The sequence below is a fragment of the Emydura macquarii genome, unplaced genomic scaffold, assembly GCF_026122565.2.
Source record: "Emydura macquarii macquarii isolate MOO-44397 ecotype Brisbane River unplaced genomic scaffold, CSIRO-AGI_Emac_v2 contig_705, whole genome shotgun sequence".
Classification (NCBI taxonomy): Eukaryota; Metazoa; Chordata; order Testudines; family Chelidae; genus Emydura; species Emydura macquarii.
This window is the reverse complement of record NW_027130842.1, coordinates 15,746,095-15,759,444: the sequence shown is the minus strand read 5'-3', so window position 1 is coordinate 15,759,444 and position 13,350 is coordinate 15,746,095. Positions and strand designations below refer to the sequence as shown.

Here is a 13,350-nt window from a genome sequence, read left to right as displayed (position 1 = left end):
TACTGTCACTGGGAAGTCTAGTATTCTCTTATGAAAAGAAGAAAAAAAAATTTTTTCAAAACATTACTGACCCGCATTCTGTACTTGTCCTCTGTTCACAATTGCCACTGCCCATTGAACAGGGATTTAAACACCAAAACATCAGGGCTTATCTACTCTTGAAACGCTACATCGGCTGCTGCTGTAGCACTTCATTGTAGATACTACCTATGCCAACGGGAAGGGTTTCCTCGTCGGCACAGCTAATCCACCTTCCCAAGAGGCAGCAGCTAGGTCGATGGAAAAATTCTAGTTTCAACCTAGCGCAGACTACACAGGAAGTTACATCAGTTTAACTATATTGCTCAGGGGTGTGGATTTTTCACATGCCCAAGTCACATAGCTGGGTTGACCCAACTTTTTAGTGTAGACAAGGCCTCAGAACCAAAAGAAAGAAAACTTAATTGAAGGGTCCAAGAAAATGTTAACACTAGTAAAAAAAAACCCTTTTAATTCTAAAAGGGAAGAGTTCACAGAACTAGAGAGAGCAAAAAAAGGATACTAAAGGCAAGGTGATACTAAAGGCCCTAATCTATTAGCGCTTTCAATATGCAAATCTCCCATTGATTTTAATGGAACTTAACACACATGCAACCACATCTGTATGGGAAAAATTGCTCGCTCTCCACCAAAGAAGGCCTTTTAAAAAATGTGCTAAGGCAATGCAGTTAGACAAGTAATAAAATATTTAAGACAAAGTTTGAATGTTTATAATTTCCGAAATTGCTCCTTTGCCTCTCTGGAATCTGTTGATCACAGGGACCAACAGCTTTGTTTTAATTAATCTTTTTTTTTTAATTTAAAGACACCAACTATTTTTTCCAAAACCCTGTGCAGATTTTACACCCAAAATATCCTGAAGATTTTTAACATGTGAATTTCTAAACATATCATAAAAGACACAAATGTTTTATGGTTTACTGGGGGGAAAAAAAATCCACCAACTAACAATGGTCTCGTTAGACCGTCACCTGACAGACCACATATGTTGTAAAAAAAATTGTGTTTTGCTAACTCCTTCAGTATGTGTTTTCTTGGGAAAGTTACATATTCCTAAACATTGCCAGTTATGTGTTTACTAAATGAAATAGGCAGAGGAATTTAAAATAGCATATTACTATAAACTCTTACTTTTAATAATTGAGTTTTCTTTTTTATTCCAAAAATCTAAAGGAAATATAACTTTAAAAGCCTTTCAATAATGGTAAAACCAACAGACAAACTTTCAGTAACAGGTGCAATGGATGAACCCACACAAAAATACACCAGCCCCACTGCATCCACATACACTTATACAGGCAAAGACCTGCTGGTGCCCCCAAATGTGAAGCACTTATTTCACCTGCAGCTGAAAATCCTGCCCCTAAAGAGTCGGATTTAAACCTACGAGGAAATGAAGCCTAAATATTGGTAATCTAGGCTGATACCATCACGCAAGATCTGAGACTTTTCATCTAAGTCATCCTCTATTTGTGCGTTAGTCAAATCCACACAAATTGTTTTTCATAATTTAAGAATTATTTTTATTCACTATTCAGAATCATTGTTGGGAATCTTGAATCTCAAATTGTTTTCGCTCACAAAATTGTGTTTATTCTCATTGACCATGGGCGCACACACAGGTTTGTTAGCAAAGTATTGCTCATTAACCCTAGCTTGCGGACATTTATTTTCCATTCAGATGGACAGAAGGGACTTAGTTTTAAGGGAAAGAAAAGAGTTGCGTAGACTTTGTAAACAGATGTAAGTCGGTTAGCCAAATGTTTGACTCACTAAACTTGAACAGATCAGTTTTTACACACACATACACACACAAGCACGCACGCACAAGCACCATGATATTACTTCCAGACCCCACTCATGTCTCTAGTAGGTAATATCAGAAGTGACACTCGTACAAATTCAGACTTATAAAATGCAGAAGATTATGAAAAATCATTAAAATTACTGATGTAAAAAGGAGCTTCAAACTGTGATCTCTACAAAGTTGATTTTAAGACTGAAATCAACCTGCAAGTTAGGCCATAAAATAATAGCATAGCCTTTTCCACAGTGGGTTAGCCTGCGAGAGCTATTGCTACAATAATCTTCAGTAATACTTCTGTTTACCCAGCTAGTATGAAGGATTATGGAGATGAGTTCACAAGAGTTGACCCTCTAGGTTTATTAAATATTCAATGAATATTCTGTATGCATGCAGGGTATTAAATAAAAAATGGAAAATGCTGCTGACTACATATATGTTAAATACTTCAAATAATACTGGAGTAGCACTATTTATATTTTAATAATTTTATTAGCCATCAACACAAAAAACATGCAATAAGGACATAACCATAAGTCATATTATCATAAATGTTTAGAAGTTTTTAAAGTGTTAATTTTTAGGATTTTTTTTTCTTGGGCTAATTTTGTTTATAGTTTTCCTTATAAACTTGCAGAAGTTATTTCATCTTCTCTAGATTGTTTCACCTTGGTAGTAATACCACTGCTATTTTCTCACCTGCAGTGGTATCACAGCATGTGGGTTTTTAGCAGCAGGGGACTCTTCATTGTCATGATTTAGCCTAATGTTCCTACAATCTCTTCCCCCTCCCTTATCTATTCTCTCTTCTCAGCTAGCTGACTATAGCCTACACACAATCTGCCTTGCCTAAAATCATCTGCTACAAGCATTCAATTAAGAACCGTGATCAACACCATAAGGTACATCGACCAATAAGCGCAACGATGCACCCCAACCAGTTTGCAGAATAGCTGTGGAGTGTTCTCTGGAACACATAACCAGTATGCTATAGATACACTTACAATTGAACACAGGGTGAAATAGCTGCTGAATAACTGCTTTCTGCTTGGGGTGCACTGTGGATAAGGGCCATGAACAAATGAGTTAACCAACAGATTGCAAATCAGATAATGGGTATGAGTACTTAATTGTTAAGACTTCTGAGTTGCAAATTTGTGGAACATGAACAAATCCGGCACTCAGTCAACTGCAATTTTAAAAGTCACTAAAACACTAACCTTCTGCTTTTCTTCCTTGGCTCTCCTAAATACAATTTCCCTGAGTAAATGAAAGAAAACACCACCACCAAACAGTCCCATGTTCCATCATCAGAGTTTCAGGACTATGGGATAAGTTGCTGAACTGGTGGATCTGAGTCACAGAACTCCCAATTCTCAGGTAGGAAATTATCCACTTTTGTGACATTGGATCTACTAGTCTAAATTGATGGGACCTATATAACAAAACTGCATCAAACTACACACCTTCAGTCCAAATGCAGCATCCTCCGAGGCCAAGACTTCAACCTGAAATTATAAGGAGAAAGATCATTTCAAATTTAGCCACTATCAAAAACCTTCCCTAAGCGCAGCACCAGAATCCAGGCCAAACGAATATCCTTGAAGTGGAGGCACTTGGGTAGTCTTCCACAAGGAAACCTAGATAGGGAATTGGCCATACCAAGCTAACAACCAACCACAGAAATCCTCAGAGGAGAAAGAGGAAGCTACCTACACAAGCATTCTTTAAGACCTGCACACAAAGTAAGTTACCTGCCTCAGCCATGCCAGGAGGGCAGACCACAATTTTCAAGTGCCACACACTTTATATAATAAAGCTGGAACTATGTTTTTCCCTGGAGGTTAAGTCATGGGAAAAAGTTTCCTGTGAACATTCAGAATCACCAGCAGGGTAATTATCTGACACAGCAGATCAGAATGATCTAAACCCCTACGCTGCACTCCTCCCCACTAATACTCTTGCATCAACACGAAGTGGAAAAACTGCAACTAAAAAGTAGGCAGCATAAAGTTTCACTTACAGACCCCTCTATCCTGTCTTGCGCAGAGCAGATTCTTTTGAAACTCTGGAATTCAGAGAATAACAGCTCACCAGGCCAACCCTGTCTGCCTGACTGCAAGGTTTGAGAGTTCAAGGGAGGCAGGCCTGTTAAGTGTCAAAATTGAAATTACCTATTGGTTGCCTTGCATCTTATAGGTCTAGGAGTTGGTAGCCTATTAATCTGGACTGAGAGCTGAGAGAATCGAAAAACAGGCACAGTATCTGATTTCCCATTGAAAATGCTAGCTTCTTACAAATACTTCATATTTCAGTACTTTTCATCTGAGAATCTCAAATTGCTCTTATAAATTCTAATTAATTAAGCCCACAAATACCCTTCTAAGGTAGGGTAGTGTCCTCATCCCATTTTACATATACAGAAATGAGGCACAAAAAAGGTTAAGTGATTTGCCCATGTTCAGGCATCAAGTCAGTAGCAGAGCCAGGAACAGAACTCAGGATTCCTGCCATTAGTCCCCTGCTTTAACCACTAGAACACACTCCCTTCCTTTGATTTACGTTTGATTTTAAAATGCCTACTGCTGCATTATAATTTATACAACTAGTATAACTAGAACTAATGCATCTAATCTGCAGTTTAATTTAAGAAGAGGAAAGAAGGATTTCAAGCAAATCAAGAAAAAAAATGAATCGCAAGTTTCAGCCTGGAGCAAATTTTAATGCCAGAATTATAAACTTCTGAAAAAGACATTTTATAATGGAAAGGCTGACAAACTAACAACAACGGCAGCACTTTAACTATTTGTGTCCTGATCTAACAACCTATATTCCCTATTCATTTAGTACATAAAAAGGGAGGCTCTAATGGAACCCTAGGATGGAAAAGAGAGCATGTGCCACATGCTACTCAACTGTAACCTGTCCATCTGATTAAGGAATGGCACTGAAAGGCTCCTAAATGGGATCCTGAGAAGGATGGTGAAGCAGACAGGGAACAGAGTAAGAAATAAGTAAGAAACCCACATAAATAAAATCAATCTAACAATGATAATTATGATCTCTTAATACTCAAAGGACTTTATCAATACTAAATAATCAATCCTGGTGAGACTGCTAAATATCTACAGTACAATTTATAGAAACTGATACACAGGGTTAACTGACTTGCCCAACTCTACGAAAGGAATAAGCATTAGATTCAGGATTAGAACAAAGCACCATGCTCAGACCCCACAGAATACACATCCCTCTACACTAAAGTGATATTTTCAGTATAACTCTCCCTTTCTCCCCTCCCCCAGCTTCAAGGGAAAAAGAGAATGTTCTTCATGTCACCGTTATAAAATATATATTTACATAAAACCAATTCCAGTTTCACTTTCCCCTACAAATCATAGAACCCAAATATGGCAACAAATTGTAACATTAAAAAATAAAAGTGAGTTTAAGGTGTTATACTGAACTCTTTCACAAATGTAAATAATTCCTATATAACGCTTACAAACACAATTCAAAAACTCAGAATGTAGCTATCACACCGGTTGGAGATTCTAATTACAAACATTACGGGAATAGCCCTGATAATGTCACTTCTATTTTTCCAGGAGGGATCCAAGAGGCACTTTCAAGCTGTTAGATCTTGAACTTTTAAACTAATTCTGTGATATAGTATTTTATTTTCTGTTGAAGACAGCCCAATAAAGTATCAGTCTGAATTCTTTGTTAGTATTGCATTTTTAAAACTCACGCTGTACTCTATTCAGTTTATTTTCCACCTCTTTGTACAAAGATTTATTTAGGATCTGTCAGAGATGAGGGATTGCGGACACTGTAGGATAAATTCTGTATAATATTCAAGCAAGATACGGAGTCATGTGAGGTTTCCCCATGCTTCTTTTCTGAAAAAGCATTACAGCCTGGAATGGGAGGAACCCCCCTCTAGCGGGGATGAGAGGGTACTTCAATCACCACACCAATTGTTCAGGTAAAAATTAGTGAATTTTCTCTCTCTAAGAACCGAGCAAAGGGCACCTCTGTTTGCATCCTTCTAAGAATACATCACCTGCTCTTCACTGAACAAAAAGTGGATAACTGGGTTCATTATTATCTCAAGGCAACCAGGCATTAATTAATAGTTATTTGTGACAGTTAATTTGTAATTCTAGTTGATTGTTCTGGTTATTTACAGACTTTAACATATTAGCTTTCTATTTTTAAAGAAAGGGAAAAGCTTACTGTGAATAATTCACTACCTCATTGAAGAAAAAAAGCAGACTTGGTTCTCAAATGCACCACAGTTGGTTTCATGTGTCTTTAATAGTATCTCCCCCGCAGGCGTTCATCTGAATCCTCGCTGTATGCCCCTCCACCTCAATTTGCCTCTGCTTTTCACTCATCACAGTACAACATAGTCAAAGAGAAATTACATGACCCATATTATAAACACAGTAAATTATAAATGAAAACATATATACACATACGTATATATGTATACACAAGCTTCATTCATTCTTCAACAGCGACTCCTCCAAATGATCTGAAGAATTTCTAAGTCTTTCCTTATTTGATAGCATGCATGCATATGTATAAACTATATTCTATAGCCAGATCAGGTTAGATTAATGGCCTAAAGCACTTATGTGGTGTTCTAAGCCATAACTGAAGAATACTGTAGTATTTCTTTAATTAAAACAAAACAAGTAAGAAAAACTATTCGAAAACTCCTTAGGTCAGCCAGCGAAGTCCCTGTTGAACAATATGTGGCACTCCCACAAATGGCTGAGGGAGTAGCCCTGCAGCCCCTTCTACCTGAGAGAATGAGACTTAAATATTTTTGTTTTGATTCTAAATAAGCGATTCATACAGTATACTCCAAACTCCAGAAACAGTAATGCATCACAAACAAAAGACTTCCTGTAAATTATGCAGAAAATATATAATTTTCAGCTCCTGTTCAAAGAACCTAGAATTGTAACATACACCAAAATCATCAGGAGTAATGCTGAATAATACCTTTCCCAAGCAGACAGAGTAACATTTAGATGATGTAAGGAAATTATTATAATTTGCCCAAATCCTTGTTCTTTCTCTTTTTTGCTCAGAGTTTACTCAATTCCTCTTGGGTTCACAGGGAGTACACATGAGAAAATACTGGCTGAAAACTGAAGGGGGGCCAAAGAATGCGGCACACTGGTAAGAAAAAAACAACAATCAGCACCACTTTATAAACGGATTGTTATCCAGACAAAGCAGTACGAATATTCTTTAGCAAAATATTTAAGATACAAGAACAAAATAACCTAGTCATAAAAAAGAGATGGATTGTAGTGCTCCTCTTCCTCTCATGAAGACCCAATATGAGCAATAATAATCACTTCCTGGCTCATAAAAGATTCCCAAATAATATTCTGTTATTATTAATTCTTAGAAAGATTATTTTATCTACAATTAACTACTCAGATGAAAACTGAACATCACTTTCAGATCAAGGGGTCTCCAAACTTTTTCTGATGGAGATGCATAAGCAGGAGATAGAGGGCTGTCTATTTGCATAAAAAGGCACAGACTGCAGCCACTCTGATTAAGGTGAGGCATTCCATGCTGTCTCCTACAGTTTTTATGAGCCACACACTAAAATTCAGCTAAATTTGCCCCGCAGGCTGCAAATTGGCCATTCTTTCTTTCTGTTGTCATTTACTAGACAGCTGTGCTAGGGAATTTCTCTGTTACTTAGAGGGTATTAATTTTTACCACTTGGCTACTGATTAAAAAGGGCAGGCTTCTGGGACTTTTAAACTATGTTCAAAACAGAATAAAAACAAAAAATTAAGAAACATTTTAAAAATGTATTGTGGTGCTTTTGTTTTCAGTCTTCTTTGAAAAGTTCAATCAGCTTAGAAACAGGCTGACTTCTCTTCCATGATAATATCAGAACAGGATAGGAAATATGCATAGACCACCATTAATTTCAGACTATCTTCCCCTCTCTGAGGTCCATGACGTATTTGGTGGGATCAAGCAAACTAAATGAGGCTGAGTAATATAATTTTGTGCTAGTTCTGGCCAACTGGAAGGTTCTGGGTTTGCTGCTGCTGATGGAGAGGATATATACTCTGGACTGATTATTTAGCATGGAAGGCCATGTTAAAGCAGTACTCCAAAGTATCTACTACCATGTTTGGTTTCTCTAGAAAGTCTTCCCTTCTCAGTTGAACATGAATCTTTCTATGTTCATACATATCTAGCAGAAGCCCAGGTTAGTTATTTGTAATTCCCCCTTACTTAGGCTTCCCTTGAAATTGATCCAGAAGCTCAAACAGTTGTAGAATATGACTGCCTTTTTGCTCCTTGGTACAGGAACACTGGATTAGTTAGTACCCTTTGTGATCTGCACTATCTTCCGACGAACCTTCAAAAACTAACTGATGGTATATAAAGCTCTAAATAATCTAGGCCTGAGATACCTGAGGAGTGACCATCACTTACTATATACCCCACAAAGGCAGCTGAGATCACCTGGGATTTCCCTGCTCTCCATCCCAGGATTTTACTCGGATTACATTGGTCAAGGCCTCTTTGGTTCAGGGAATGACATCTATGGAATCCGTTCCCCCCACCCCAAGCATGATGTCTCTCAGTAGCTGGATAGAACGCTTGATGTATGGGCTATCTATACAGGTCAGTACAGCTTTGCTTTTTTCACTCCACTTTTTTCACTCCACTTTTTTCAGATCTTACTTTTGGTCCTTTTTTTCTTTACCTATTTCTTCGTTATGTCAGAGCCATTTTTCTCCCCCTAAGTCACAGGGTTCAACAATAATTAAAATTAGCATTCTAATTTGTTCAGCATGACAGATGTTTAACAATCGATGCTCAAAAAATACTAACCTAAAAAATAAAATGAACTTATTTTAAAATAATATAGTAGCTTTGTGTTCTTTTTGTGTTAAAAAGGATTGGAAATATTTTCAAGAAACCATGTAAACCTTGTCTACATCCCACACTTGCTTATTAATTCTCCTCATTCTCCTTATTAGCATGTACAGACAACACAGCAGCTCAAGGACGCAGCTTGCTGAAACAGCTCTGTACTTGGTTAGCCAGAATTACAGAAAAAACATGATGATGTCTCATATTGTTAAATGCTATTTAGTAGAATAGACCAGCCCAGTTCATATTTAAAAACAACTTAAAAATATCACAACAACTTTGGGAATCTAATTTACAGAAAAAAGGCACTCAGATCTTTAATGATGTTCATAATACATGCTCTTGAACATGATTTTGACTAACCCACTGTTTTAGTCTCCCACTGCAAACATTTTGAAAATGCTAGGAACAAGGCCAATCCCTAAGAAGCAAAAAGAGATTAGACTCTGGATATTGGCTAAGTAAAAGCGGTAACCATCAACCTGGTGGGATACCATAGCTATTGCAGAATAACATATATGGGAATGACCCAATAAAAGGATAGAGAATTTTAGTTTACAAAGCAATGTGACAGTTCCCCTCACCCCAGAAGGACCAAGAAAGACAGATCTATTTAGACCAATTATCAGGGTATAGGTAGTAGGAATTCTGGCTAAATTGACATTTATGATTGCTGCTCATTTCTGCCTAAGGTGAACAGTGCCAGTGCATTTTACTGGAAGATGAAATACAAGAAATATTATATATAAGCATGTTAGTCTGTTACTGTAAAACACACACTGAGGGTTCAAATTCTACTTCACTGCTTCCTGACTGGCTCGGTCCTGCATACACTTTATACACATATATGGAGATTTGTGGATTCTGATTAGTTTTTCGCTTTGTTTCTCTCAATTTTGGGGGCCAGATCCTCTCTCTGCTGGGGTAAATCAGCATAACTCCACTGAAGTCCATCCTTTGGTATTTATTTATCTGGTGCTGTAGCAATCAAATTGACTGGTGTACTGAGCCAGAACCGAGGATAGCGGCTAGTCTATTTACCATACAAACGTCCCTTATGAGAAGAGTGGAGAGCACTGTAAGTACAGTAACCAAGCCTTTCATACTCAGACATTCTGACATGTGGGTTCTCTTGAAAAGCTGCCGTTCGATCCTGCCACACATACGGTGGCAATTACATGTTGTAAAGCCTTTACTTACTCTAGGTAGTGTACGTACATATTTTTCTTGTCCGTTTATACTCATTATTCCTCTTGCTTGGCAGACATGGTATTTTCCTCTTAATTCAGTGTCCCTGCACCTGTGCATCCTTACAGCTGGTCTACTGAACTCTTCACACTGGGAATCTAGGGCCCATCAACCACATTTACAATACAACTATCCCCATGTCTCAAATACACATTTTTACAAGCTTGGCAGCCTCTCATTTACTTGCATCCAATACAAAGGGTGGGAAAAAAGGCTTTAATTGCTAAATATTCTCTCTCCTCACTTTCCCATCCCTTCTTACTTTTATTTATTGTACAGGTAATTCTCAGGAGTGAAAGAGGCAAGAAAATCCTAGCTAAAACTGTACTTCTCAAACAATCTAATACCCTAAACTTAAACACAGTCAGACAATTTGCAGCAAAAATTAAAGAGAAATGACCAAGGCCAAATCTGCATAGAAACACAATGCTTAGATTTCAGCTATATGCCATCCTGTCAGCAACTTTTATGCTATCGTGTTTAATTGGGCCAATATACAACCAACATCAAAGATGGTGAGTTATTTTGTGCTGAAGATATTGTAGGCATATTAGGCAAAGGTGGCAAACACAAAGGATCTGTCAAAGGTAACAGATGTATCAAGGGCATGAAGCACTGTGAAGAAGGTGTTAATTACTCATGCTGAGAAAGAAAAAGTGTTTCAAAAGCAGAAACTGTTTACAAAAGATTCAACAAATCCCTATTGTGCTGTGGAGAAAAAGCTTCCTGCTTCTCAGACAACACTTCGTTAAATCTCATTATTTTGAGTAGGGGAGTTTAAAAAAAAATTTGGAGGAAGTTGTGTGTGTGTGAAGGGCATTGCTTCCTTCCTATCTTTCTCATGAGAATATCTTTTATGAAATCTGCTTCACAGTTTTAATTTCAGAACCTTTATCAAAAGGTATCTCTTAACCTCTTCAAGCTATAAATGACACCCTTTATTCCTATTTTAAATCATATCATTTTGGAAAGGGAACTTTGCACCCTTACGAAGCGAAGGAGACTGCAGAGAGACAGCATGCATGCCTTTTGGAAATTTAGGACAAACTCTGGACTGTTTTCCCCTTTTGCTATAAAAACTATATTTTGTTGTTAGTCATCCTCTGAAGAACCTCACTGTTTCATGGGTAAACATCAATAAGTAAAACTGGAGACAGAGACAAATTTCCCATCAGAAGACCTGCTTTACATAAGGCTTTTAATATCTTAACAATTCTTTCTAAGATTACATAGCTAATTCTGATTCAGGAGACAAAACTATCTGTCTCCACCCTTCCCTTCTACCTCTTCCTCTCTACATCTGTGGGATCCCCGAGATCAGAAGTTTTGAAAGTGGTTGGTGGGGAGCTGACTGGTCACATGCTGCAGGATCTCCTCATTTCCAAAGGACAGAAAAAGAACAGACAGAAGAAGAGATTAAATGACATCTCCTGCTTTTGATCATCAACTTTGTTTTGTTTTTGCCCAAAAAGGTCAATATATGTATCACTCTAAAGCAGTGGTTCTTAACCTTTCCAAACTACTGTACCCCTGAAGCCTGAGTCCCACCCCCACAGGGCTGAGGCATGTAACTTAGTTTCATGGCGCCCCTGTGGCTCCAGGCAATTGCCTTTCTTGCCACCCCCAATACCAGCTCTGCACTTGCGACCCCTCTAAAACCCCAGGTTAAGAAACACTGCTCTAAAGACAGTTAAAACTATTAAATACACGCCTTTATTACATTTTAATGCAAGCAAGAGCTGTAGCTGCACAGGAACGTTACATCATCGTAAATAACGAAGTGGTCTATGCGATATAGACAGAGACTTAACAGTACTGTGTCTATATTACGATATGGCCCATACAGTATGAAAAAGTTAAAGACTCCCCTGACTTACATCCTCCTTTCCTATACCAATATCATACCATACAAAGTAAAGGGCTATGAACGATAATATTTGGAAAGCTCAGCTTGGCATTACCAAGAATTGTCAGATGACAGTGCAGGGGGGTGGAGGAGATAGTTTCCATGACAAAGTATCAACACATATGTTGCCAAAAGTCACAAAGGATAGTATATACAGCAGCTGGCAGATGTAATTCCCTGCATGGCTAGACATACATGTGCTAGCTCTGCTTCAGCTAGTGCCTAAAAATAGCAATGTGGCCACGGCAGCATAGGCGGTGGCTCAGGCTAGCTGTCTGAACACAATCCACACTTGGAATTAAACCTCTTCGCTGCTGTGTAGGAGAAGCTCCTGAATGATGTTCTGTATTTACATCCAAACTTGAAAGGGTAAAGTTGTGGAGTGCATAGTTGCTTAAGTAAATTATTTTCCTTTGTTAATTGTTAGGCTTTTTAATATATGTTTTCCACCAGGGCACAAAGACTGATTAATATTCTGACTGGATTAACTGCCCTAAAATATTAGTCAGATGTCACAGCTGGCCAGTTTTTGACCCTTCTGATATCAGCATTTAAAGGTTTCTTGGGAGGGAACAAGTGCACTGCTCACTGCCATAACTCCACTGTATTCTTCTAGTTTGCAACCCCAAGACACTCATGGATCTGAAGGAAAAAAACATCTCTTCAGCCCAATCAAGCTTAGTGCCGAGCCACTGTCACCATAACGACCACGCAAGCTAGAGCCACCATCATCACCACTACCACACATTTAATACTGGTAATCACTTTAAATTCTAATCAGGCCCATAATATTGAAAGTCTGGATAAACAAATAATGTGTGCCCTCATTCTATTTTACTCAAATAGTTTTAATGGGAGTAAAATTGAAACACCAATACAAAAGTGGCCTCCAAAAACGTATATTCCCTGATTCACACACAGAAAACCCAAATTTGCCTATGCTCATCAGATAGATACTCAAATGTCTGAATTGCTCACACAAATACGGGTTTTTGCACAATCAGATGGGAGAATGCAGTTCTGCAGGCCACTCTTGAAAATTTAGCTTTAACAGTACATCCCTAAAAACAGGAAAATTCAGGTCCAGATTTTGCTATCAGTTATTTCAGTGGAGCTATTCCTCACATATACCAGTGTGACTGAATGCAGAATCTTGCCTACAGATTTCAGTGACACATTAAAATATCTGGAGTCCATAAAGCAAAGAATCACAATAAAAATGTTTGTGGCAATTTTAATATTTGATACCATATTATAAAATGTAAATGCTCTATTACAAAACTGCAATTTCTTTCCACAAACAGGAAAAGAATAACACTTGTGGAGTCAGGGAAAACAAAAAGAATGAGGTAGCTTGCTGTAATTCCACTTCCTCACAATCTTTTGTTCTTCGTTGTGTTTTATGGCTGTCTTTTGAGTT

General features: G+C 37.9%; 1 protein-coding gene across 11 annotated transcripts in view; it reads right to left on the bottom strand.

Annotated features, from left to right (window-relative positions):
- The window catches only part of ARID1B (AT-rich interaction domain 1B), a 388,366-nt gene that overhangs the window by 182,313 nt on the left and 192,703 nt on the right, over positions 1-13,350 (bottom strand). For 8 of the 11 annotated variants that reach the window (XM_067542455.1, XM_067542458.1, XM_067542461.1 and 5 more), the window contains one exon: positions 3,310-3,351. The exons of the other annotated variants lie outside the window; for them this stretch is intronic. In XM_067542455.1, the coding sequence (XP_067398556.1) occupies positions 3,310-3,351 (42 nt within the window). The remainder of the gene's footprint in view (positions 1-3,309; positions 3,352-13,350) is intronic. 11 annotated transcript variants of the gene reach the window in all.